A 24,066-nucleotide genomic window follows, 5' to 3' on the forward strand; every position below is an offset into this window, starting at 1 on the left:
ATTTTATATATCACATGAATGCATATCAAGATTTTAAAAAAAGGGCATTGAGAAAGTGTATTTTTATAATACATATTTTTTAATATATTTTGTTTCATATTTCTTGCTTTTGAATAGTTCAAACTGAAGAAGAGCATGTCATCAGGGCTTGCACTTTAGAAAATATGGACAACCAATGTGGGGTATTCAGGTTCGAAGAAAACACTCTCAAAGGATGTATACTAACTTGTGACTATGACGGATGCAATACCGGAAAAAAACTACAATGCTTTTCAAATTTAATACCAGTAGTCACGTTTTTAGCATTTTTCACAAACTGTTTGAAATATTACTCCTGAAAAATAAGTTATATTGAGATTCAACACTATTCTCATAAAAACTACTTAAAAAATTATAAGATTAGTTAAAACAACTAAATTTGGAGAAATTTGAATATTTTTTGCCTGATAACTGACAAAATAAAGAGCCAACAATAAAGGCAAATATTTGCCCTTACCGTTAGTTCTTTATTACGTTAGAACTAAATTTTTCAATTATTTTTTCTGTTTTTCCATACTCGCCTAAATGCTTAGCCTCTCATATTTGTGTGAAATGAATTGAAAGATATATAAGATATAAACAACTGCTACTCAGATATATATATATACTGACATGATTGTGATGTCTTCATAGTGAAAGTCAAATGGTGCCTACAACGTATGGTGATGTTCCGCCGAAAGGAAAAAAATACAGTAAACGGGAAAAAAAAATTATGCAGAAAACGTTATAAGAAAAACAAGCAATACATGCAAGAAAGTTTCACAGGGAAAACATTTTTTTTTTTAATTTACGAGACGTGTCTATTATATATGCAAGTGCACGTGAAATTGATGACATATTTTCAAGTAACTATTGATAGTATATCAATCAAATTATTCAAATTTATTCTTTCAATTGCACCTGCATGTGTTTTTCTTTCTTTGAATTTATACTTTATGCAACATTAGCATAGTTTTTCGTCTATTAACAAAAAATTTAAAACAGAGTAACCCACTCATAATGTAAGTATGATTAATAAAATGAAAATGTATGAATTTTTTTTGAGATGAAACTGCCTTCTGTGCCTCTCATCCTGAAAGCCTTTTATATATCAACTACTCTTCGGTAGACATTAAACAAAATCCTTCCTTAAGAAAAATAAACTTCCATTATCTGTGATGCAAAAACTTTAAAATAGAAAATGCTTTTATTTTTTCCACCTCCATTAATTTGTATATGCAAGACTGACCGTTGCGATATTCCTCCGTCCGTTCGTTACAAGGTGTGATTAAAAAAATTAGTTCTTATATAAGATATTAGGAGAATACAATCTGCTTGCATTTGTATGCATACAGTACCTTCTGTAAAAGATATCGAAAGGCTTCATTCTGCAATTATTGTATGTGTGTCAGTTATACTCATTTGTGTTAAAAATTCATCGAAACCTCAGGCGCGGATCCAGGGTCATATGCCAGGGGAGGGGGGGGCTAATTGTAGAATGATGGCCATGGTCTGACCATACGTCTTGTAGTGTACGAAAAATAATCATATTTTTGGTTGTTCCGTCAGTTTAATAAAAATGTTCATTTTGTCAAATTTTTTAGAGAAAGTTAATCAATGTCACTGAATCCAAATTGAGCATTAGGAGGAAAGGAAAGCTAGGGTACAAGTTTTAAAACTACCAAATCGCATGTATCTCATTATTATTCTCGCTGCTTATTTATCGAAATTTACTACTTAATTGAAATTTTTTTGCTCACAGGCTCTTAGTGATCACCGAACGCCAACCTCTCGATTCGCGCCTGTTAAGCGTCTATTCAAAAGACGTGGGCACAAATCTAACGGTAGTCATAATAATTATGACTAACAAAAATTAGGAAATAATAGGCATACTCACTGATATTACACTTTACGGCTATCGTATTCAATAGCAATATTTTTATCATATGTGAATATAATAAAATATACCTATATATCTATATTATTTATCAATTCAAATTAAATTATTGAAATTATTTTTCAATATAAATTATATATTAAACTATGCATATTATCCATTATTCGAACATAAAGCATTGAAATTATAATCTTTTCTTTTTATTGATAAACTTAATTTGAAATTTTCAAGAAAAGATTATCAGAATTTCTATCAATTTTAATCCTAGACATTTACTAGAAAGCACAAATGTTCTTCCCATTGTGTGTTACTAGCATGATTTTTACATTTCATTGATGAAGATTCTTTGAAGAGTATTTGTACCTAGTCAAAACAAAAAATTTGCCCAGATCTTAAATAGATTCGATAACTCCAACCTTACGTATGTAATACATGAGGGAATATATATATATTCATATTACTGCATTGAAATTGTTTGAATATTACAAGAACCTAAATCGGTATACTACAGTGTCACGTTGAATGATAGTGAATTAAAACTGAATTGCTGTAAAGGGCATGATAAATGTCAAAAAATATGGATTTACCAGTATCATTACTTTCAGTTATTTAACTATACAGAAATTTATATTGCAGCTTTGCATAGCGTTCAGGTCATTCTGAGCAAAAATTCTAATATTTTTAATCCTATCATTTTTATGTTTTTTTATTATATATTACACTTTTATTAATTTAAATCCCTCTCAATAAAAACTGCGCAAGTAACGATAAACATTTTCAACTCTTATTTTAATTGTCATGTCTCAACTCATATTTTAATTGTCATGTCTCAACACATATTTTAATTGTCATGTCTCAACACATATTTTAATTGTCATGTCTCAACTCGTGACGTGACGTGGTCCCACGCACGTCAGAGTAGTGTGTAGTGGCCTTTAGCCACGCTAGTTTTGTGAAAGATAACGTAGTCAATTTAATCGTTGAAGTTCTTACCCTGGGCTAGTAACTTCCCCCTTCTTAATACCTCCTGATGCATATTATATTTATAACTGGTTGTCCATCTACTTGCTCAGCTAGATTGTAATGAATAAAACAAAAGTACGAGTTATAAAAATTACAAAAACTGCAGTATTTTCGGTACATCAATAGTTTCGTTATATTTCAAGAACGAACAGCGAATACATCCTCAACTACCCACTTCGAATAAAGGATTACGATTCCCAGCGCCATCCCTCACCTCTACCAATCTCATTTTTACTGGTATTAAAATACTAATATACTATAATACCATGAATGTAGCTTGATACTTAACAATTGTCGTGAATAGCACAAGATATAAAAAAAAAAAAACTTTTCAAAAAAGTTCAAACTTCAGTCAAAACGTTTTTTTGTCAATTGTTTTCTCTTCTTCCTCCGGATCTGGTGCTCCTCCTAGAGCGGTACCCTCGAGCCTTCCCTAGTCGTCAACTTTTCATAGCTCCCCACTTGGGAACCTGAGATGAATCTTATTTCTTTTTTACCCTACTAATTCTTAACCTGAGACATATCCCCTCCCCCCTCCCCTCCTTATGATTCTGGTATATTTTAAAGGGGCTACGGATGAAAATAAATTTTAAAATTAGCCGCGACAGAGTTGGTAAAAAAACAGATGTTAAGAAATAAAGCATTTAAAAAACATTAATATAATTAGAAAAAAATTGAAACTACTTTTAGAATTTAGTAGAATTATCCGTACACCCCCAATTATAAAATTTTTGTACCAAATAAATTTACTCGGAAATCAGTTATCAAATTCATCTTAAATTCAATCAATTTATTTAATTCGTAGAAAGTTGTTTCACTTCAGAATTTGGGGGAGGGCAGTTATAACATGGGGTTATAAGAAGAAAATCGGGTTCAAAGATGGCCTATCGGGCGAAACAAAGAACCTTTTTAAAAGCCAATTTCACACCATCTGTTTTATTAATTAGAAAAAAAAAATTTTTTTCGTTCATGAAAGCACTTGCTATTTTTACTACTTACTATGAAGGTGTGAGATTCCAAAGTTAATTTGCATAACAAAAATTGCATTCATTTCAGCACTTGTCATAAATTTATTTTTTTCTAAATCACCTACTTTTAAAAAGGAAGGTTTTTCCTTTTTTTTAAAATTTTAATGTTGTATCTATGGGGATAAGCAAGTTCAGAAGACACAGGAAATTTTTTTTCATTAATTTTTTGGTTGATATCTCTTAACCAAAGGATCAGAAGGGGAAATGACGGGGAAAAATTTAAAATCAGTCCAAATCAGAATTCGGCTTGTAGAAGGTACATAGCCCTGCTTTACTTTATTAAACTTACTAAAGAGGAGACCAGTGAAAAATTCTGCCTGGGAGGGGGGGGGGGGCCTGCAACCTTTATATCACAAAACATCAAAACTTAACTAGGAAACTATTAGAAAAACCTAAATCATGTTAACTATGTTTTTACAAAGTGCACCACGCATCAAAAATGACATTTAAAAATGAATTCATTATTTAACAAAAAAAACAACCATCGATTGTTGTAAAATCTTTTATCATTATTTTTATATACAAATTAGAAACTTTATTTTCAAAGTCATATACTAGAAAATAAGGAGTTGAAATCTGAAAATTGTTTAACATTAAATTTAATGGATATAAGTGTTTAAAGCTATGCAAAAAATGAGTTTTCTTAAGCAGAGGCGTTGGAAGTGTTTCGAACCTGTGGTTGCTCGTCTTGAACTTTATGTAGGAAACTTTTATTTCTGAATCCCTTTTCTGGGGTGCTCACTGCCAGAAATTACCGTGCTTCACCCACAGCACTCCCGACTCCGACGCCACTGGTCTTAAGATAGGTAAGGAATATTTTTTTATACTGACAGAGAGCGAGCCATCAGATAATACTGATACATACTTCTTAACACATTAGTAGAATTGATATCAAATCTATTCTTTAATGAAAAGTTCCACTCAACAAGTAGGTATCATAGAACAATCATGAAATGTGTAGCAGTTTTACAGATTTATGTCCTATGTGAGTTTTATTATCATTTTTCTTAACCAAAACACACGTGAAAAAAAACTATTTATAGTAAATTCCTAGATCTGTTTTATCAAATTAAAGATATAAAGAAACAGCATAATCGTATATTTACACAATATGAAAGTTTTTTAACCAAAGCTCAAAAGTTTCATCTGTATAAAATGGGTAAAATGGTATCTTTTCATCAAAGACACTGCAACCACTACCTCGTCTTGTAAACAACACCCCTCTGATTTTAAATTCAACATAATCGGACTATATAGTATATTTGACTTATTACGAATCATAAATGGGATGTCTTATAATCTAAAATAGTTCTGAAAAGTAGGTTCCCACATTCATATAAATATTCTAACTCTAGCGCAGAAGCCAATAAAATATATCGTGCAAGTCATCTAATGAAATCGGTATCCAATCAAAATTTAACAAACATTTATTATGAAGAATATCATGCATGAACTCTCTACCAAACGTTATTGCGAATGTAAATAGTTGCATAGTGTCTGATTGTAAACTTATTTTTTTACTATAGATTAAAATGATTCAACTTATATTGCTGTTTTTGTCTCTAAATTATACACTGAAGTGCCAGAAAAACTGGTACACCCACCTGATATCGTGTACGTCCCTCTCGGAACTCCACTAATGTATGAAGGTATCCTGAAGGGAATTCACACCATGATTCTCTCAGGGTAGTCCACAATTCCACAACGGTGCGAGGTGATTTTATATTTAACGTTGCAAGGTATCTCATATGGGCTCAACACTGTTCAAGTCTGGGGATTTAGGTGGCCTACGGAGGATGCTGAAGTCAGAAGAGTATTCCTGGAGCCACTCGGATGCAACTTCTGACGTGTGTGGAATCGCATTGTCCTGTTGGAATTGGCCAAGTCCGTCGGAATGTACACAGGATATGAATGGGTGTAAGTGATCGGAAAGGGTCAAAAGGTTTTATCATCAAAAAATTAGAAAAAATTAAATACCTTCATCTCGCCCAGAAACACATAAAAACAAAAAAATTAGCGGAGGAGTTCAACTATTAGAGCCTCAAAAAATTATTAAAAATTACAACAGTTGACTACTTATCGCCTCTCGAGCTTCTCTGCAACATCTATGAAGAACTTCTTTTCCAGCGTTTTCCCCGTAGAAACTCTAGTAACAGCAGAACCTCGTTTATACGACGTTCAAGAGGCCGAGCCAAAACATCCTATTAATGTGCAAACCTTTTAAACTGAGACTTTTTAAAAAAAAATTAATTCCACCCCTCCCCCCGCCACACACACAGCCTTAGAAAATATTATAAAATTCAATGTGTAATTGCATCTCCAATTCTTAAAAAAAAATATTTCAATAACGCTTCAGGGAAAAATAATTAAATCTCGCATTTCAATAACGCTTCAGGGAAAAATAATTAAATCTCGCATTTCAAATCACTTAAAGAAATAAAATTTAGTGGAACATTACCTTTGCGGTACAACATTGGGTAAAAAATTGCAACAAAATCTTCTCGACTCTTGGGAAAATTTCCCATCTTGGACTCATTTTTTTTGATAATACATGATTTGCAACCAGCAGCTTTTTTGGTCTTTGATTTTGTTTCTCTGCTTTATGATTGTTTTCAAAGTTGCCACAGGGATATTCAACTGTTTTGCAAGATCGACTTTCGTCATGAATTTAAAATTCCTATTGAATTCTTCCAAAATTTCCAGTTATTTTTTTTAAAGAAAGCACTTTTCGTTTCGTCAACATTATGAACGGCGGTTTTGACACAGCCAACAAGCAAAGCACCACAACGAAAGAAAATTACACAGGAAACGATAGAAAGAACTTATTGTGTATATGTACCGTGTGTGTGTCTTATCGGCAGACCTGTACCACTACCTCCTATATACAGGAGGTTTAAAGGAGGTAGTGCCTGTACACTCCAAATGTTTTCAATATGTGGACTTTCTTACCCTTTGAAGATAACGCTGAAAGCATTGGGAGAAGAAAAATTCTGAAAGGACATGGCCGTCAAAACAATTGAAACCCGTTTCTTTTGGGCTCATCGCGTCTGCATATTCTCAGACACAAGCAAAAACACATCAAGAGCCCACTCTAAATGACCATCAGCTAGCTCACTGGCTATTTTCGTCAATCATCCTAACATTTTTGGCTATTGCGGTGACAATATGAAAGAACTGTCGCAGTAACGCGTTTTCACTGCATACAAAAATTGTGTGCGTTCGATGGACGTTTTTCCAAAAGATTCGGTGTGCGAGTCGAAGTGAAAACGTCGAGTAATTGACGTTTTGCGGCGGCGAATGAATTTTGAACATTAAAATGTATAGGGAAATATTGCGACGGAAGCCAAACGTCGTATAACAGTATACCGAACGACGTATAAACGAGGTTCCACTGTGTGTGTGTGTGCATTTCTCTTCTTTCTTTATCTGTTGCTATACCTAATCATGTTTGAATGACGTCACTCTAAGACTTTTTTTCGGGATTTTTAATTTCATTCTTGGCCTGTTTTGGCGTTCAAAATAGTACTATATACAATTTTTTTTGAGTGACCCATAATAATTCCGCCGGATATTTGTGTGCATATTTAAATGAGTAGAATTAATGGTAATTTTTTTCGAAGCTTTTTGAGGATGACACGCACCTTCCGACCCTTTCCTTGTGAGTGCATTCAGGGTCGTCTATAGACTTAACAGGGATCCTATATCACGCCAACTTCGCACGTCCCATACCATGGCCGCAGCCCCACTCGAGTAGGTCTTCGGCTCCGAAAGCCTAATCAAGGAGGGACCGTTGTACCCACCTGAAATCTGTAGTGGTTTCAGGCAGCGTTGCACGTCAATCTCGTAAAACGACTCTTTTCAGCCGTCGGTGGTCCTGTTCCTCGAGGGTCTTTTCCGCCCGCAATTTTGTCGGAGATTTAATGTTTTTCCGGATTCTTTATGATCATGGTACGATCTTGCGATGGTTGAGCACAAAAATCCAAATTTCATTGCTACCTCGGAAATGCTAACACATCCCAGGAGCGCCGACTACTAAGTCACGTTTAAAGTCACTTGAATCATGATAACCTGCCATTTCAGCAGCAGAAATCGATCTAATAGTTTCCCTAGCTACCTGTTGTCTTATATCGGCTCTTCTGACTGCAGACGAGTTACGTTCATTGATTGCATTTTTTCCTTTATTGGCAAACGCTTGTCTGTACCAGTTTTTCTGCCACTTCAGTGTATCTTTCATATTATTCTGTTTATATTGATGAACATCGTTTCATTCTTTGTGTATGGAAACAGTGATAGAAATAAGATCCTATTAGAGAAGTACAGTATAACCGTATCATCGAGGTTGTATTACAGTACACCCTCATCTCATTAAGGCAAGAATAATTTAACGTCAACATCTATTGTTACACATACCGGTCACTGATCGGAAAATCAGAAACCCGTGATCAAGTATTGTTTGTCGTACCCCCCCCCCCTTCCTGGTTCACGGAACAAGTGCGTAATCTTTATCTTGAAAAGAAAAGGGTATTTAGAGGGTATAAAAATTTAACACCTCACCTGTCAACATTAACTGAAAAAAGAAGGGCATTGAAGAGGGTGATTAGGGAAAGTAAAGAGGAAGTTGAATCTCTATGCTGGCAGATAACATTGGTGCTGCTCCAAAATTATTTTTCAAGTACGTCAACAATGGATGTAAGGGGACAGTTTTCCCCCTTTTAATAGAAGGATCTAGGGTAGAGAGCACTGTAGGCATGTCTAGAGCGTTCAATGAGTTTTTCGAGTCAATTTTTAATAGAGAAGGTGATATTCAATATATGGATGCGTCATGAGGTGATAAAGCTCTCAACGATACTCAGTTGGAAGATGTGGAAGTCCTAAAAATTCTAAAAAAATGTATGTGCAAGAAAAGCAACAGGACAAGATGATATTTATCTTAGGACCGTTAGGGAATTTGCTAATGAACTGTCGGGAAGGGTATCGTCCCAGGGGATTGGACGCTTGCAAATGTAGTTCCGATATTTAAAAACAGTAGTAGAGACATCATGTCGAACTATCGTCCAGTGATTTTAATGATTTCCCTCTCAAAAATTTTGGAAATGGTTATCAAAAAACAATTGGAGAAGTGGATAGATGAGAATAACACGTATTGACGGAAAACCAACATGGGTTCAGGAAAGGAAAGTCATGTGTAGCCAACTTCCTTTGCTTATATTGTTCCAGATAATTTTTCACAAGACTTCGAGGTTGCAAAATAAGAAGCGGACAAACACAGATTTATTTACAGAACAGCAATTTACACGTATTTACAAGCTAATCAGAGAGCTAACAACTTTCTCGCAAAGTTTAAACACAACTGACTGTTCATCGAATCTCTCTAAAATCTCCTCGAGCCTCCAATCTTGGGAGCACCACACTATTTATAACCCTGGTAGAAACTTCGAGAAGTAGAATGTTCTACAAAATTCTATTGTACAGTTTCCAAGTTTTCGGCGCCACCCTACGGAGATGTGGGAACCACTGTCTGGAGGGGGCGGTACCTTCCAGAATGTTCTCACCAATCGCACCCCTCTCCGTTAAACCGAAACCAGCATCAACTCCCGTTGCCAACAGAAGACCGTGATAAAGAATTGCGCCATCTATCGTCTATGGTTCGTAACAATATGATTACGTTACTACGGAATCGTAGTTGGTCAAACGGATTAAGGTGAACGTTGAATTTTTCAATTGGACAGGTGTCAAAAGTGGAGTTTCCTTGGGCCCGTACTTTTTTCACTTTTTATCGATAAACTCGATGAGGGTATCGATGGGATTGTTAACAAACTCACAGATGGCGTGAAGCTCATAGGCGCCGAAACCTACTGGCTGAGGCTCTTTGAGCACACCCCCCAATAAATTTTGTAAGGGTCCTTATAAATTTTGTAAGGTAATTGTCCTTAATAATTTCTGAAAAAACAATGCGATGCAACTTCTCTCTCCTGCATATGCATTTGAGTCCCATATATACGGGACGACCGGCAACTTTCAGCCCCCCCCCCCAATATTTTCTTCATGTCGGTGCCTCTGGCGAAGCTAATGGGGTCAGTCGGAAATCCAAGCGGTAGGGAGATACTCCAGACGAACTCGAATATGAATGTAGCATGACCCTTAGTATTGATAAGTGCGTGGTCGCTCATTTTAGTTCGAACAATCCGCATTTCAATTACGAGATTTGAATGGTATTACTATCCCGGATCCAACGAGGGCCACCTATTTGGAAATTCTCATTGACGAGCGACTTAGGTTTTCTGAACATCATTCAGCGGGTGTCAAAAAAGCGAATAGAATGCTCGCGGTTTCATTCTTAAAAAAGTCACTTCGTTGTTATCCTAAAGTTATTCTTCCGCTTTTCAGAGGTTCCAGGTTATTTATAGCAGGGAGTTTTTCTCTAACAGGATTCTTAATGAATGGAATAGCTTGCCAATTCTAACACAATTGATATGTTTAAAAAGAATTACAATAGACATTGTGGGATAAATCGAGAAGCTATCCATACTTAGATAAGACAACCATAATCTTTTTTCTGGGCAAGTATTATACATTATTTTATTATTGTTTTTTTTTTTTTTTTGGTTGTATATGCTTTTGCTGTATTTTGGTTATATTTGACGTCCATATTTTTTATGGGTGTAATTCTTTCAGTCACCTCGTTGGGCAATTTGGCCTGTTGTGGCCTTTCTAATAGTATTTTTACGCCTCTGGAGATGAGATGGCCATATTTCATCGAGACGAAAACGGGACATCACCAAAATCATCTCTAAAAACTCAATTGTTGCTAAAAAAAAGTTAGCACAAAATTAAGGCGTAAAGTTACTGAAAATACAGGAATGGTTCAAAAACCTATATTGGGGGATAGGATTCAGACGATATAATATTCTAATATAATATGGGTCCGCTCCCCCAGAAATGTTTGGAAAGGGCTAGCTTTTATGGAATAGCATGGTTAAATCTATTGTACTGTCACACACTTTGGTTCCCTCCCCCCGCATCCTAGTATACTAGTCGGAAATACTAGTCGTCTATATTTGGTGTTGATACGGCCCTGTATATATAAACTGAAGAGCCAAAAAAAAACTGGTACAGGCATGCGTATGCAAATAAAGAGATATGGAACCAATCAGAGTACGGCGCTGCGGTCGGCAACACCTATATAACACAACAAGTGTCTGGCATAGTTGTTAGATCGGTTACTGCTGCTAAAATGGCAGGTTATCGAGATTTAAGTGAGTTTGAACGTGGTGTTATAGTCGGCGCATGAGAGATGGGACATAGCATCTCCGAGGTAGCGATGAAATTTGGATTTTCACGTACGACCATTTCACCGGTCGGGAATTTGGTAAAAAATTAAATCTACGACATCGCTGCGGCCGGAAAAAGATCATGCAAGAACGGGACCAACGACGACTGACGAGAATCATTAAACGTGACAGACGTGCAACCCTTCCGCAAATTGCTGCAGATTTCAATGCTGGCCCTTCAACAAGTGTCAGCGTGCGAACCATTCAACGAAACATCATCGATATGGGCTTTCGGAGCCGAAGGCCCATTCGTGTACCCTTGATGACTGCACGACACAAAGCTTTACGCCTCGCCTGGGCCCGACAACACCGACATTGGACTGTTGAGGACTGGAAACACGTTGCCTGGTCTGACGAGTCTCGGTTCCAATTGCTTCGAGCTGATGGACGTGTACGGGTATGAAGACAACCTCATGAATCCATGGACCCTACATGTCAACAGGGGACTGTTCAAGCTGGTGGAGGCTCTGTGATGGTGTGGGGCGTGTGCAGTTGGCGTGATATGGGACCCCTGATACGTCTAGATACGACTCTGACAGGTGACATGTACGTAAGCATCCTGTGTGATCACCTGCACCCATTCATGTCCATTGTGCATTCCGACGGACTTGGACAATTTCAGCAGGACAATGCGACACCCCACACGTCCAGAATTGCTACTAAGTGGCTCCAGGAACACTCTTCTGACTTTAGACACTTCCGCTGGCCACCTAAATCCACAGACATGAACATTATTGAACATATCTGGGATGCCTTGCAACGTGCTGTTCAGAAGAGATCTCCACCCCCTCTTACTCCTACGGATTTATGGACAGCCCTGCAGGATTCATGGTGTCAATTACCTCCAGCACTACTTCAGACATCAGTCGAGTCCATGCCACGTCGTGTTGCGGCACTTCTGCGTGCTCGCGGGAGCCCTACACGATATTAGGCAGGTGAACCAGTTTTTTTGGCTCTTCAGTGTATTACCTCCCACACACAAATACAGGTATTTCCAAAGCGCTTGAAGAGCAAGCGCTTTGGGTATTTCTAGGAGGTAATGGTATGTAGTGGTTTTTGATTTGTGAAATTCGCCGGGGGAGGGGGGGGGGGCTCCGAAAAATGTTTCGCGCTGGTGAAAATTTTCTCTCAAATTGTCACTGAGGCTGGCCACATTCAATAGAAAAAACGGAAAGCGATCCCAAATACGTCCCATATTTTCCCGGAAGGTCCTGATTTTTTTTCTGTTTTTCTGGCCGTTCCGACTGTTTTACAAAAATGTCCCGGTTTGTGTTGGAGTTTTCTTGAATTTGTTATTTTCATCAAAAACGTTGATACAGGTAATTTTCACAACTCAATAACTTGAGTTGCCGAGTTAACATTATTTTTCAGAAATAAAAATTATTTGTATTTTCTTGAATGTTACACGTATTGTCAGCTTTTCGACACTTCAGTACTTCCCCAGTAGCACAACGATATCGTTAGGATATCGTACCGGTTCGACGTCGGAACGTCGAATGAATATCGACGTCTGAAAAAGGTCGGAAATTTTCACGTGTCTGATATCGAACGATGTAGTAAAAATGTATCTACTCAATAAAAGCCGAAATATCTTCTCTTTTTCTCTAAAATAGTTTTACTCCCATTTTTACAGCATTTCGTTTAGAAGAAGAATATCTTGTCCGATAATAATTAGTCCCTGTTTGAAATAATACAGATTTCTCCATGTCGAACTACGTCGACAAATGTATGCCATTTCTACGTGGTTCTATATCGGTGTACTACTGGGTTTCTATGAGGCTTTTCGAATAGACGTCATAATCATCATCAGCATCACTCCTGAGGGACATACACTGGATGATCCCCATAGAGATCAATGTTAAAATTTCCGATTTTAGCGTAGAAATGCGGAAATTTATTGGGGTTTTCCACCACATCAATAATTTAAAAAATTGAATTGAATCTTTGGTTTTCAAAATATTGACCTCGATTAGAGATACGAAGCCTATAAAATTAAATATAAAATGATGAACCAGACCCACTTTTGAGGTGAATATTCATGCAATAACATTGATTTCAAATTTTTATTTATATCTTCTCAAGCGGGAAAATGAGAATTTTTGTCTTATATTATCCAATCACATCAATCTATAAAGTTTAGGCTGTTTTTAAATTAATTATGAGCCCATATAAATTACATCGAAGAACCGCAGCTTTAATCAAGCATTTTTTGAAGCAAAAAGAGGCAGATCGATAACTTAGTTAAAAAAAAATCGAAATTTCCAGCTCCCATTAAAAAGAAAAAACGATTCATTTCTATGTTTCTTTAATTTAGATTTGTTTCTTTCATGAATCGCACAGGAAGTCGCCATATTGGTTACCTTGTATGTCCCTAAAAAAAAGGAAAATATCACGTGATCCAAAAAGCCTCATTCGGACACAGCGTATTTATTTGGAAATCGGTCAATCATCATCACCATAAGGCACCGTCTCAGATTCGAAGGTTTACAATTATAGCTTTCCATCCTACTCGATCTTGAGCTTGTTCTAACAAACGATGCTGTCTCTTTCAGGACCTCTGTCCACATTTTTCTTGATCTTTCTCTCTTCTTATTTCCTTTCATGTACCCTTCTAATATCAGTATCGTGTCCTTTCCTGCAGACCTTCTTAGGATGTGTCCAGCATATTTCCACTTCCTCACAGCAGCATTTCTTATCAGAGTGTCGAAATTTCCAGTTCTCCTCTGGTGACTTCTTCATTGGTGATTTTGTCAGTCCACTTTATTTTTAGCATTCTTCTGTATCACAAAACATCGAATGAGTTGATCTTTTATACAGTAGCACCGGCAATACACAACATCTAAGGAGTCTCATTTTTTGTTTCATGTTCAGGTTCCTCCTCAAGAATTCCTTACATTTCTTAAAGGAATCTTTAGCAAGCTGAATTCCCCTTACTTCCATAGTGCTTCTTCCCTCGTTTGTCATGTAGCTTCCTAGCTAATTGAATTTGTCTCCACTATTTCAATGTTTTCATTTTCACAAAAGTAAAATTGTTATTTCCTTCTCTTTCATTAAAAATCTTGATCTTTGTTTTCTTTGTATTTATTTTGATTTCCAAAATTTTTTCTACTATGTTAATGCTACTATGTTCTATTGCTCTATTTATTTCTGACATTTTTGTAGTTAGTACTGCTGTGTCATCTGCATATCTTAAGTTATTTATATTTTCCCCTCTTACTTTAATACCAGCAATGTTTTCGAGTGCTTCTCTAAAGAAGATCTCACTATAAATATTAAAAGGGTTGGTGACAGATTAATCCTTGTCGTATTCCTTTTTCAATGTTGAACCAGTTGGTGATTTTTTGGTCTATTCTGGAGGCTGCTTCTTGTTGGTAGTAAATGGTTTTTGATTCTTTTGCTGTATTGTTCAATGTTTATTATACTCACAATTTTGAGAAGCGTATCATGTTGCACTCTATCAAAGGCCTTCTTAAAATCAATAAAGCAAACACAAAGGGTTCTATTTTCTTTTAGAGTTCTCTGCCCTAGGTGTGTCTGGTGTGTCTTACTTGGAAAACTGCCGCTCTTGTTCTAGTCTCTTTACAGAAGCCCTTCTGTTCTCTGCCTAAGTTTTCTTCTATTTGGTTTTTGGTTTTGATTCTCTGAAGAACAATGTCTAGAAGTATCTTGGAGACATGACTTATTAGGCTGGTAGTTCTGAACTTTTGACATTATTTAGCATTTTTAACTTTAGGTATTGGTATCATTAATGATTTTGTAAAGTCTCATACTAGTATTATAGGCTGATATATTTCTTGTATAATTTCAATCAATGTGTATATTGCTCTATTGCCCATGTTTCTGATTAGCTCTGCAGTCATATTGTCAGATCCCAGGAACTTCCCATTTTTCATCCTTTTGATAGAATATGTTACTTCCAATATTCCTATTTTGTAGTATTGATCCTCCATGTATTGTTCATTTGTAGGCTCCTCTCTTTTGCATCCAAATAACTCTTATCCATATTCTTCCTATATCTTTTTTGATATCCTCTTTTTCTAGTACAGCTTTTCATCTCTGTCTTTTATTCCACTTGATATTTCCTTATTATGCGGTTGCATTCTTCTTCATTTTTTAAAATTTTCTTTTCACTGTGCTTTTTCTCTAAAACTTCGATTTCTTGGCATTCTTTCATATACCAACTTCTTTTCTCCTCTCGACAGCGTCTCCCCTTATTTCTTTATTGATCTCTTTCATTTCGTGAAGTCTGTCACTAATTTTTGCTTCTCTTCTCTTTTCCATTAAATTGTGTCCTTTGTGATCCATGGGTTTTTCACTTTTGGGTATTCACGAGTGAGGTTGTCATTTGCTGAAGTGATGATGGTTTCTTTCAATGCTACCCACTTATGTTCCGTAGGTAACTCTTGCATGAGGGTTTCCTTCTATGACATCTGTGTATCAATCTGTTCTGTAAAAATGTTTTTGGTTATTGGCTCATCTAGAGAGGTTTCCCATTCGTTTTCATTTCTCTTCGGTCTAACTCTTATAGTAATTACTACAGGGTTGTGGTCAGTGGCGCATTTACAGGGTGGCTTAGCGAGCTATAGCCCAGGGAGGCAAATTTGAGGAATGAGTGGCCAAGAAAATTAGTAGAGTGGGCGAAGGGCGGAGAAATTCGTATAACCCTCAATAAATCCGCCTCTGCCCATACAGCAAGGGACTAGGTCAGTGAGTGACCTAGAGTTTGCAAGCACGTAAATAAGCAAAAGAGTGATTTAGAGCATGAGTAAGACCACCATGTGAATGACCAAACGTGTGACCTACAGAGCGAGGGACCAGGTCAGTGAGTGGCCAAGGGCCAGGGCAGTCTACAAGTATTTTTGGACCCCTGGCAAAGGGATTTTTCTGAGGCCCCTATCTGGCGAAACATGTTTACGTTCAAAAATTTTAACCAGATCTCATTTTCACGAGCTCCCCTGCCCCTCTGTATTTGAGCAGTACCGTCTTAACGCACGGTCCCACCCATCACGGCTCGGGGGGCCTCAATTGAAAAGGGGGACCCGTGATAATGAAACCTCGTTACGATTTTCGAGATTAAGCATGTAAATTGGTAAGCAGGCATTTATAGTCAGATAAAGGGCTTCAAAAAAACTTATTTGCCCTGGAGCTCCTGATTCTATTGAGGCGACCCTGAACTTGAGGCCCCCGGGCCGTGGCTAGGTGTGCCCATACATTAAGATGGCACCGCCTAGAGCAGTGTTTCCCAAAGTAGGCAATATCGCCCGCGGGGGGGGGTGAAGTGGTCCCGGAGTGGCAGAAGCTTGGGGTTTAATATAGGATCCTATGGATTGACTCTTCAGTTGGGGGGCGTTGATAAGAAAAAATTTCTGAAGAAAGGGTCGATGGAACAAAAAGTTTTGGGAAAGTGTGGCCTAGCTAGAGCATACATGCTCAATCCATGTCCCTCAGCCCAAATGTTTCCTTCAAAGTCATCTTATGTGGACAGCGACCTCAAACTGAATTTCATAAAAATGAACTAGGTGACACATTTACAGATTACTTAAGTAGCCCGTGGTGTATTTACAGATCCCTTAAGCTACCCACAATACGTTTTCAACCAATTGAGTGGCCCGCACTCTCCTATACGTTGAGAGAATTGCTCCCTTGGAATAGAGCGTGTGCAAGCATGTGAATGACTAAAAGAGTGACTTTAACACAGGTGTACTTACAAGAGTGGAGGGGGAGGCAAGTGGGTTATAGTACACGGTGGCGAATTCGGGGAAAGAGTAGTCAAGAAAATTAGACCAAAATGAAAGAAGACCGGCAAAGTTCGTGTTACCCACAGGTGGCGCATTTGCGCCTCCAGTTGCTGCCGGTATCTCCATCTGCACCCGGCATAGATTTTTAGGTGAATAGTGCATTTCTATATCTGTTGTGAATCATTATATAATCTATCTGGTTTTTGGTCTTCCCGTCTAGAGATACTCATGTGTGCCTCTTTGAATGTTTGTGTTCGAACCATGTGTTCCCAATAAAGAGATTGTTTTGAATGCATAAGCTCACTATATGTTGTCCATTATTATTCCTGACCCCAGTTCATATTCTCCAACTATGATATCCTGTCTCCCATGTCCAACTCTTGCATTGGAATCTCCCATTATGATAACCACATCTCTGTATTTCTTTTTCCCTAGTACGGTTTGCAAACCGTACATCGTGACCCCATGGGGGTCGCGTCAATGAACTAGGGAAGTCATGAGAGATTCTCCAAAATAAAAATTTCCAAATAAAAAATTCATTTAATTTTCCTAAAATGTTTTTAACATGTGTTTCAATAGGGCATTATTGAAACACAATAATATGTTACATTCACGTTTCAGGCACAACTTAGATAGAAAACAAAGATATCCAAACAGCTGATTAAAAAAAAAGGAAAATTTGTTTATTCGTGCTTCTGGCGCATGCGGCGGACGCTATCAAGTTAGTACTTTTACAGCTTACAGGGTGACTTGGAGAAAATCACCCAATTTCAAAATTATATATTTTGTAAAAATTAAAAACACAGAATAGAATGATAAGTGATATGTGAATATACGGGGGTAAATGTGCCTAAGTTTAATGAACAATTTTTTTAATGGTCGATTTCAGGTGTAGAATCATTTTGAAATCGGATGACCCTTTCTTAATCACCCTGTATACGAAAATCAAGAACCGTACATCACGCTACACTTCCATCTTGCATAAGTGACACTAACTACATTTAAAACAAAGTAAATATTTATATGATATTAAAAATGAATTGCGTGAATATCTTTGGAAGTCAATATCGCCTAATCAAAATTGAAACAAGCGTTCCGAAACGGGCTGTTGGGACAGCACGTTTACTGAATGTCTTGGTTTCCAAAAAATTTGGAATTCGGGACATATGGTCAGCATATGTAGAGATCTAGGGATCACGCGGGTGGGGCCAAATATTTTTTTTTTGGTCAAAAGGGGGGGTCGCGCTTTACTGCTGCCCTAGATAATCATTTAGTAGCTGATAAAAATCCTCTGTATCTTCTTCTCGACAAACGGACTTGTTCTGAAAATCTTTTCAAACTTTTTTGGGGATTTAAAACAACTATTTGAAGTATTTTAGAAAGTTTTGTACCATAATTGGCACTTCGTCGTATTTAGGTGACTGTTAGGCAATGTCCCGTATTTTCCGGTATTTGCGAACCAAATTACCCGTATTTTTCTCGGGGATATATAGTCAGCCCAGTAATACAGAATTCCAAATTACCCCCCCCCCCCCAAAAAAAAACAGTCAAACGTGAAAACATTGCCACAAAATTGATAAAAAGCTACATATAGGCAAGAAATTAAGAGGAATTGCAAATTGCAGAATACATTTCACCAAAAAAATTTTTAACATAACAAACTCTGATATGAATAGGCCTATTTATATTTATAGTTAGGCTGATCATATTTCCTCGAGAAAAATACGGTCAATTAAAATCCCAAATATTGGAAAATACGGGACAGCACCAAAAACGATGCCAAAAATGTAAACAAAGTTGCAAACTATTGCAGAAATCGGCAAAATCGCCAATAGTGGAACGGAAACAAAGCATTACTGCAAATTGCAGTGGATTAAAATGAATTCCACGAAATTAAACGTTTGACATGACAATTGACAAATATGTGAGGTGAATTAATAGTTGTGATTGACTAATGTGAATATCATATGATATTATCTAATATAATTTATGAGCAGAAAAATAATCTCAATCGTTGATTTCAATAAAGAATAAAAATTCAAGTATGCTTCTTCGAAAATACGTGAAAAAACGGAACATTTTTGCAAAATAAACGGGACGGCTAAAATTACGTGAATACACGGGAATATCCTATAGAAATACGGGACGTATAGTCACCCTATTCATAGTCAGTTATCCTAGTATAATTTATAATTTGGAAAAACAATTTTATTCTTAACTTCAGAAGAATAAAAATTCAAGTGACTTCATTGAATATACGGGTCAAACAAGACCTTTTCACAAAATGTTAAAACGTCTAAAATGACAAGGAAATACGGGAATGTCCTGGGTAATAGTCACGAGAGGAATGTCCCATACTATTCAGGTGATCATATCAGTCATAATTATCGTAATGTAATGAAAAAGAATTAAAATTATACTTTCATACACAATTTCAGCCAAGAAAAGAAAAAATTCAAGTAAGCTTCGTTGAAAATATTGGAAGGCCAAAGCAATGGGAATATACGAGAATGACCCATAAAATACGGGTCATACACTCAGCTCTATCATGATATTAGAGGAGTTATTAAAGCCTCTAAAATTTTTATGTAATGAAATTTGTAAACAAGGAATTGAAAATGTTGGAAAAAATGGGATCTTTTTATAATTTCTAACATGATCGGGGCAGGCAAAACTACGGGAAAATACAGGTCATATGTTGGCTAACTATATTTGCTTGAGTGAAATTCCTCTTCGAAATACAGTAAAATATGAAGGTTTGCTAATTATCTCCAAAAATTATGCCAAAAGTGAGCAAAATTGCCAACTTGTACTAAAATCACAGAAAAGTCGCCAATCGAGGGAAATGAAGTGCCACTTCTAATTGCAGTGAATTAAAAAAATACTTGACAAATATGAATATTCTTATTTGTAATCGTTATTAAAGTAATGTAATTTTTGAGTGGGAAGATAATTTTAATCGTTGATTCTAAAAAAATAAAAGTCATGATAACTTTTTGAAAATACGTGAAAAACCGGGACATTTTTGCAAAATATTACGACTACAAGTGATCTACTCTATCTGATTAAACTTAAACAAAAACTCTTTCTCAAAACTAAAAAATACCCATATATGATATCTCACTTAAACAAATATATAAAAACATCACAGCTTTCCTCAAAAATCAAATAAAAAGTTAATTAAAGAAAAGAAAAATATTCATTCTGTGCTCAATTATCTAATTGCTCTATAACTTCAAAACGATGGAAATAATTACCAATATTCTTCGTTCCCATAATCGAAGCAAAACTATGCCATCTGAATCAGACCCTGACCCTCACTTACTTGCTAATCATTTCAATGATCATTTTGTAAATATTTCTCCACCCAGACGAGTTCAAAATGGTAATTTCAAAAAATATATTCACCAAAGTGACATGTCGAACTTTAACTTTCTCGATCTTACTGATGTGATGGAGATTTCTAATTTAGTAAAAATTCTCGCGAATTTTATTTCCTGTTCTGATATAATTAATACCAAGATATTAAAATGCCTTCCTACACCCACTGATCAACTTATGTCAGTACTTATTAATAATTTCATAGAAAAAGGTGGATTCCCAGACTCTCAAATCAGTAAGTTATCTCTATTTTCAAAAATGGATATCCAAATAATTTGAACAATAACAGACCTATCTCGATTTTATCATCTACTTCTAAAATTTTTGAAACAGTTATTAAAAATAGGATTCATTCTTTCTTATCCAAAAATAAGTAAGGTCTATTCTGACAAACAATATGGTTTTTTTCCTGACAGAAACACAAAATCAGCTCTACTAAACTTTTCTGAATTCATTTACAAGAATATCGATTAATCTAAAGAAACCGTTGGTGTTTTCCTTGATATACGAAAAGCATTTGATAGTGTGAACCATGAAATCCTTATTTCAAAATTATATCATTCCGGAATTAGAAGTAACGCATTTATCATTCTACGATCTCTCTCTCATCTCACCAATAGAACCCATAAGTAATACCAAGAAAATAATTACCGAAGTTCCCCAGAATTCAGTGTTAAAACCTCATTACTTTTTATAACCTTCATTAATGACTTATGCAATTTAAAAATTTCTGGTAAAATAATAGCATTTGCTGATGATACTGTGATTTTATATTCCGGTGAAAATTACCAAACACTCATTAACAGCATTAATAGTGACCTTTTAATTCTTCGAAATTGCTTTCTTGGTAACAACCTTGAGAGATAAATGTTTCGAAAAATTAAGTTTATTAACTTTTCATTAACAAATATTCAGCTAAGCGGTCATTCAAGTATTACTTCGGCATCGATGTGGGGGCGAGGTTGTAACTAGGGGACAAGGGGGGGACAACTGCTCCAGGCGAAAAAATTTAGAGGCTAGCAATTTTAGGTAGGAACCAAGCACACCGTTATGAAATTATCGAATTATAAAGTTGTGGGGGGGGCAAAATGATGTTTGCTCTGGGCGGCCCAATCATGTTTGCCTCGGGCGGCAAAAATCCTAGTTACGGCCCTGGGGGGTTTCCGATTTGCTGATGATGACAAGTGGGGAGGGAGAGTTTGGATGATGCTTACGCCATCAACCACCCTTTCTAAAAATATGAAGTATTCTTAATGGCATCTTACTCGGTGCGCCAAAAACGAGATAAACCTTTCCTTAGTTTGTGGGCACCTGAACTAACATTCTCTCTATAAGTCCCCTACAGAGCCACTTTAGTAATCTCTACATGCTTCGCGGATCCAAGTGATCTGGAAATGTGTCCGGGCCACTTAAGTGCTCTGGAACTGTGCAACGCATCACTCAAGTGATCCGTAATTAAGCCGTAGTTCACTTAAGTAATCTGGGAATGTACCGCCGGTAACTTGAGTGATGTAGACCGACCTTTAAGTGCTCTAAAACTGTGCCACGTGTTGTAAATCAATTCTTCCTAATAACATACTGTATGACTACTCGATGGTTTACTCACACTTACTCTATGGCTTATCGCTTTGGGGAAATGGCTACAGTACTAACCTTGCTCCTCTCTAATTTTCTTACAGAAAAAATTTGTCAGACTGTCTGTCATTGTTATAGCAAATGATTCCTCCTTCAAAAGAACTTTTCAGTTGCTTACAAATACTACCACTTCGTTACCTATACTTTCACAGATCTATCTTAATTATTAGAAAAAAATCAGTTCTCACTAACTTTCTGATATTGTTTAACCGCTTCGCTTACAAGTGATTGGCAAGAAATTCGGATGATCTATGTTTGACGCATCGCTGATAAATATGATAACCTTGTTCTAACGCAACGGCATGTTAGGAAAAGGAAGGGAAAAAAGTAAAGTGAGAAAAAAACAAATGAAAGGGAAACAGTATACTCTCTCTCTTTTCTGTAAGTGTTACAGATAAGAGATAGTAGATATGAAGTATATTTCTCTTTTCACCCTCACCTATCTGTTTCTTTCCCCTCTTATGCCCATGTATATAGAAGAACATATTTAACATAGAATCTTTTTACCTCCTCGTCATGGAGATGAAAAGAACTACTTTTTTCATAGGGTTGTAACAAAGTTTCGTACGTGGTTATGAGGAGAGAGGAAAGAAAACAGATAGACATGTTTGAATTTATTCCACTGGCGTTGGACGCAATATCACGTCTGTAGTGACCTTAGGTTCTTCGAATAGTGAGCACTCATCGCGACAAACTTAAACAGGAATTTATTAATAAAAAAATTTGAATAACGTAACTTGAGGCGACGATCCTACTCGATCGCTTTCACGCACCATTCTCCCCTCTTTTTTATTTTCGAATGTCCACTTCAGTTCTTGCCATTTCTGGTCTCCTAAGGCTTATTCCTTCTTCTTGTGTTCTGGAGCCTTATACCGTATTGTTACGTTAAGGTTTTTAACTTGGAGACGTGCATACAGAACACAACAACGCCCTTGATTGTAAATTGTGTTACACTCCTCACGTACTTCTGACCATATAACTTCACTTACTCGTTACCCGCAATCCATAAAACAATACTTGAAAAACATTTCATTTATCTTATTCCGAAATTTTATAATACTTTGCCAAAACAAAAATTTTAGATACATCCTTTAAGAAAAACTCAAAACTCACTTATTTCAAATCTTTAAAAAACATTTTTAATTTCAACCTCATAACCTGCTTGTCTGCATGACTTAGCTGATATACTGTAGTTTTACTCTTTTTTTTTTTTTGTTTCTTCTAATTTCCTAATCTAATTTATATATTTTCATTACACGCATCAAAAGAACAGAGGAAAAATAAATAAAACAGGGAAAAGAGATAGAAAGATTTTTTTTTCAACCTGCTCCTATACCTATATAAATGTAATTATATGCATAGGCGTACGCAGAATTTTCTCGAGGGTGGGGTTCATATTTTTTTCCCTTCTGAGGGGGGTTTACATTTTTTCCTGCAGAATAACTATAATCTTGTCTCGGGGGGGGGGGAGTTATAACACCAAAACCCCCCTTTGCGTACTCCAAAGATTATATGAAGGTATTTTTTTTTCTTTTCCCTGCCGTTGATTATGTATGAATTGTTTTACTTATCTCAGCACTCCCAGGGCCGTAATAGGTTGCCGTAGAGGAACCGGGGTACCGAGCCGAATGAGGCCCTCACAGAAACTGTACACTTATTTTGTATAATTTTTTCCTTTTTGAGGGGGTGTCCCGAGAAGGTACGCTATTACCTTGTCACCAACCCCCTTGAACCACAGTTGCACTGTAAACTCTATTTTTTTAATCGTGCATATTTTTTTTTCCTGTTTTTTTTTTTTCCTTCCCTTTTTGTTTTGTTTATTTTTGTTTGTATGCTTATTTATCAATTTAATTTTTTTTTTCTCATCAACATTTGATTAACTTGTAACTAGTATAATAGTTTTATAATATATAGTTTTCGTTTCATTGAATTTTTAATTCACAAGAAGTCTTATTTTACTTTCTAAACTTACTGCAAAACTTATTGTAACACACAGTGAATTTTTTGTAACAACC

The 24,066-nt window shown here is 36.3% G+C and overlaps 1 protein-coding gene across 4 annotated transcripts in view; it reads left to right on the forward strand.

The window, feature by feature from the left end:
- Positions 1-4,282, forward strand: part of LOC149085286 (uncharacterized) — a 28,512-nt gene extending 24,230 nt beyond the window's left edge. For all 4 annotated transcript variants that reach the window (XM_089233215.1, XM_089233218.1, XM_089233216.1 and 1 more), the window contains one exon: positions 118-4,282. In XM_089233215.1, coding sequence (XP_089089341.1) covers positions 118-338 — 221 coding nt within the window. In that variant the 3' untranslated portion in view covers positions 339-4,282. The remainder of the gene's footprint in view (positions 1-117) is intronic.
- Positions 4,283-24,066: the final 19,784 nt, after the last annotated feature.

This window comes from Pholcus phalangioides, unplaced genomic scaffold (genome assembly GCF_987345545.1).
Source record: "Pholcus phalangioides strain wild (caught in Gottingen) unplaced genomic scaffold, Ppha-v1.0 ptg000007l_1, whole genome shotgun sequence".
Lineage (NCBI taxonomy): Eukaryota > Metazoa > Arthropoda > Arachnida > Araneae > Pholcidae > Pholcus > Pholcus phalangioides.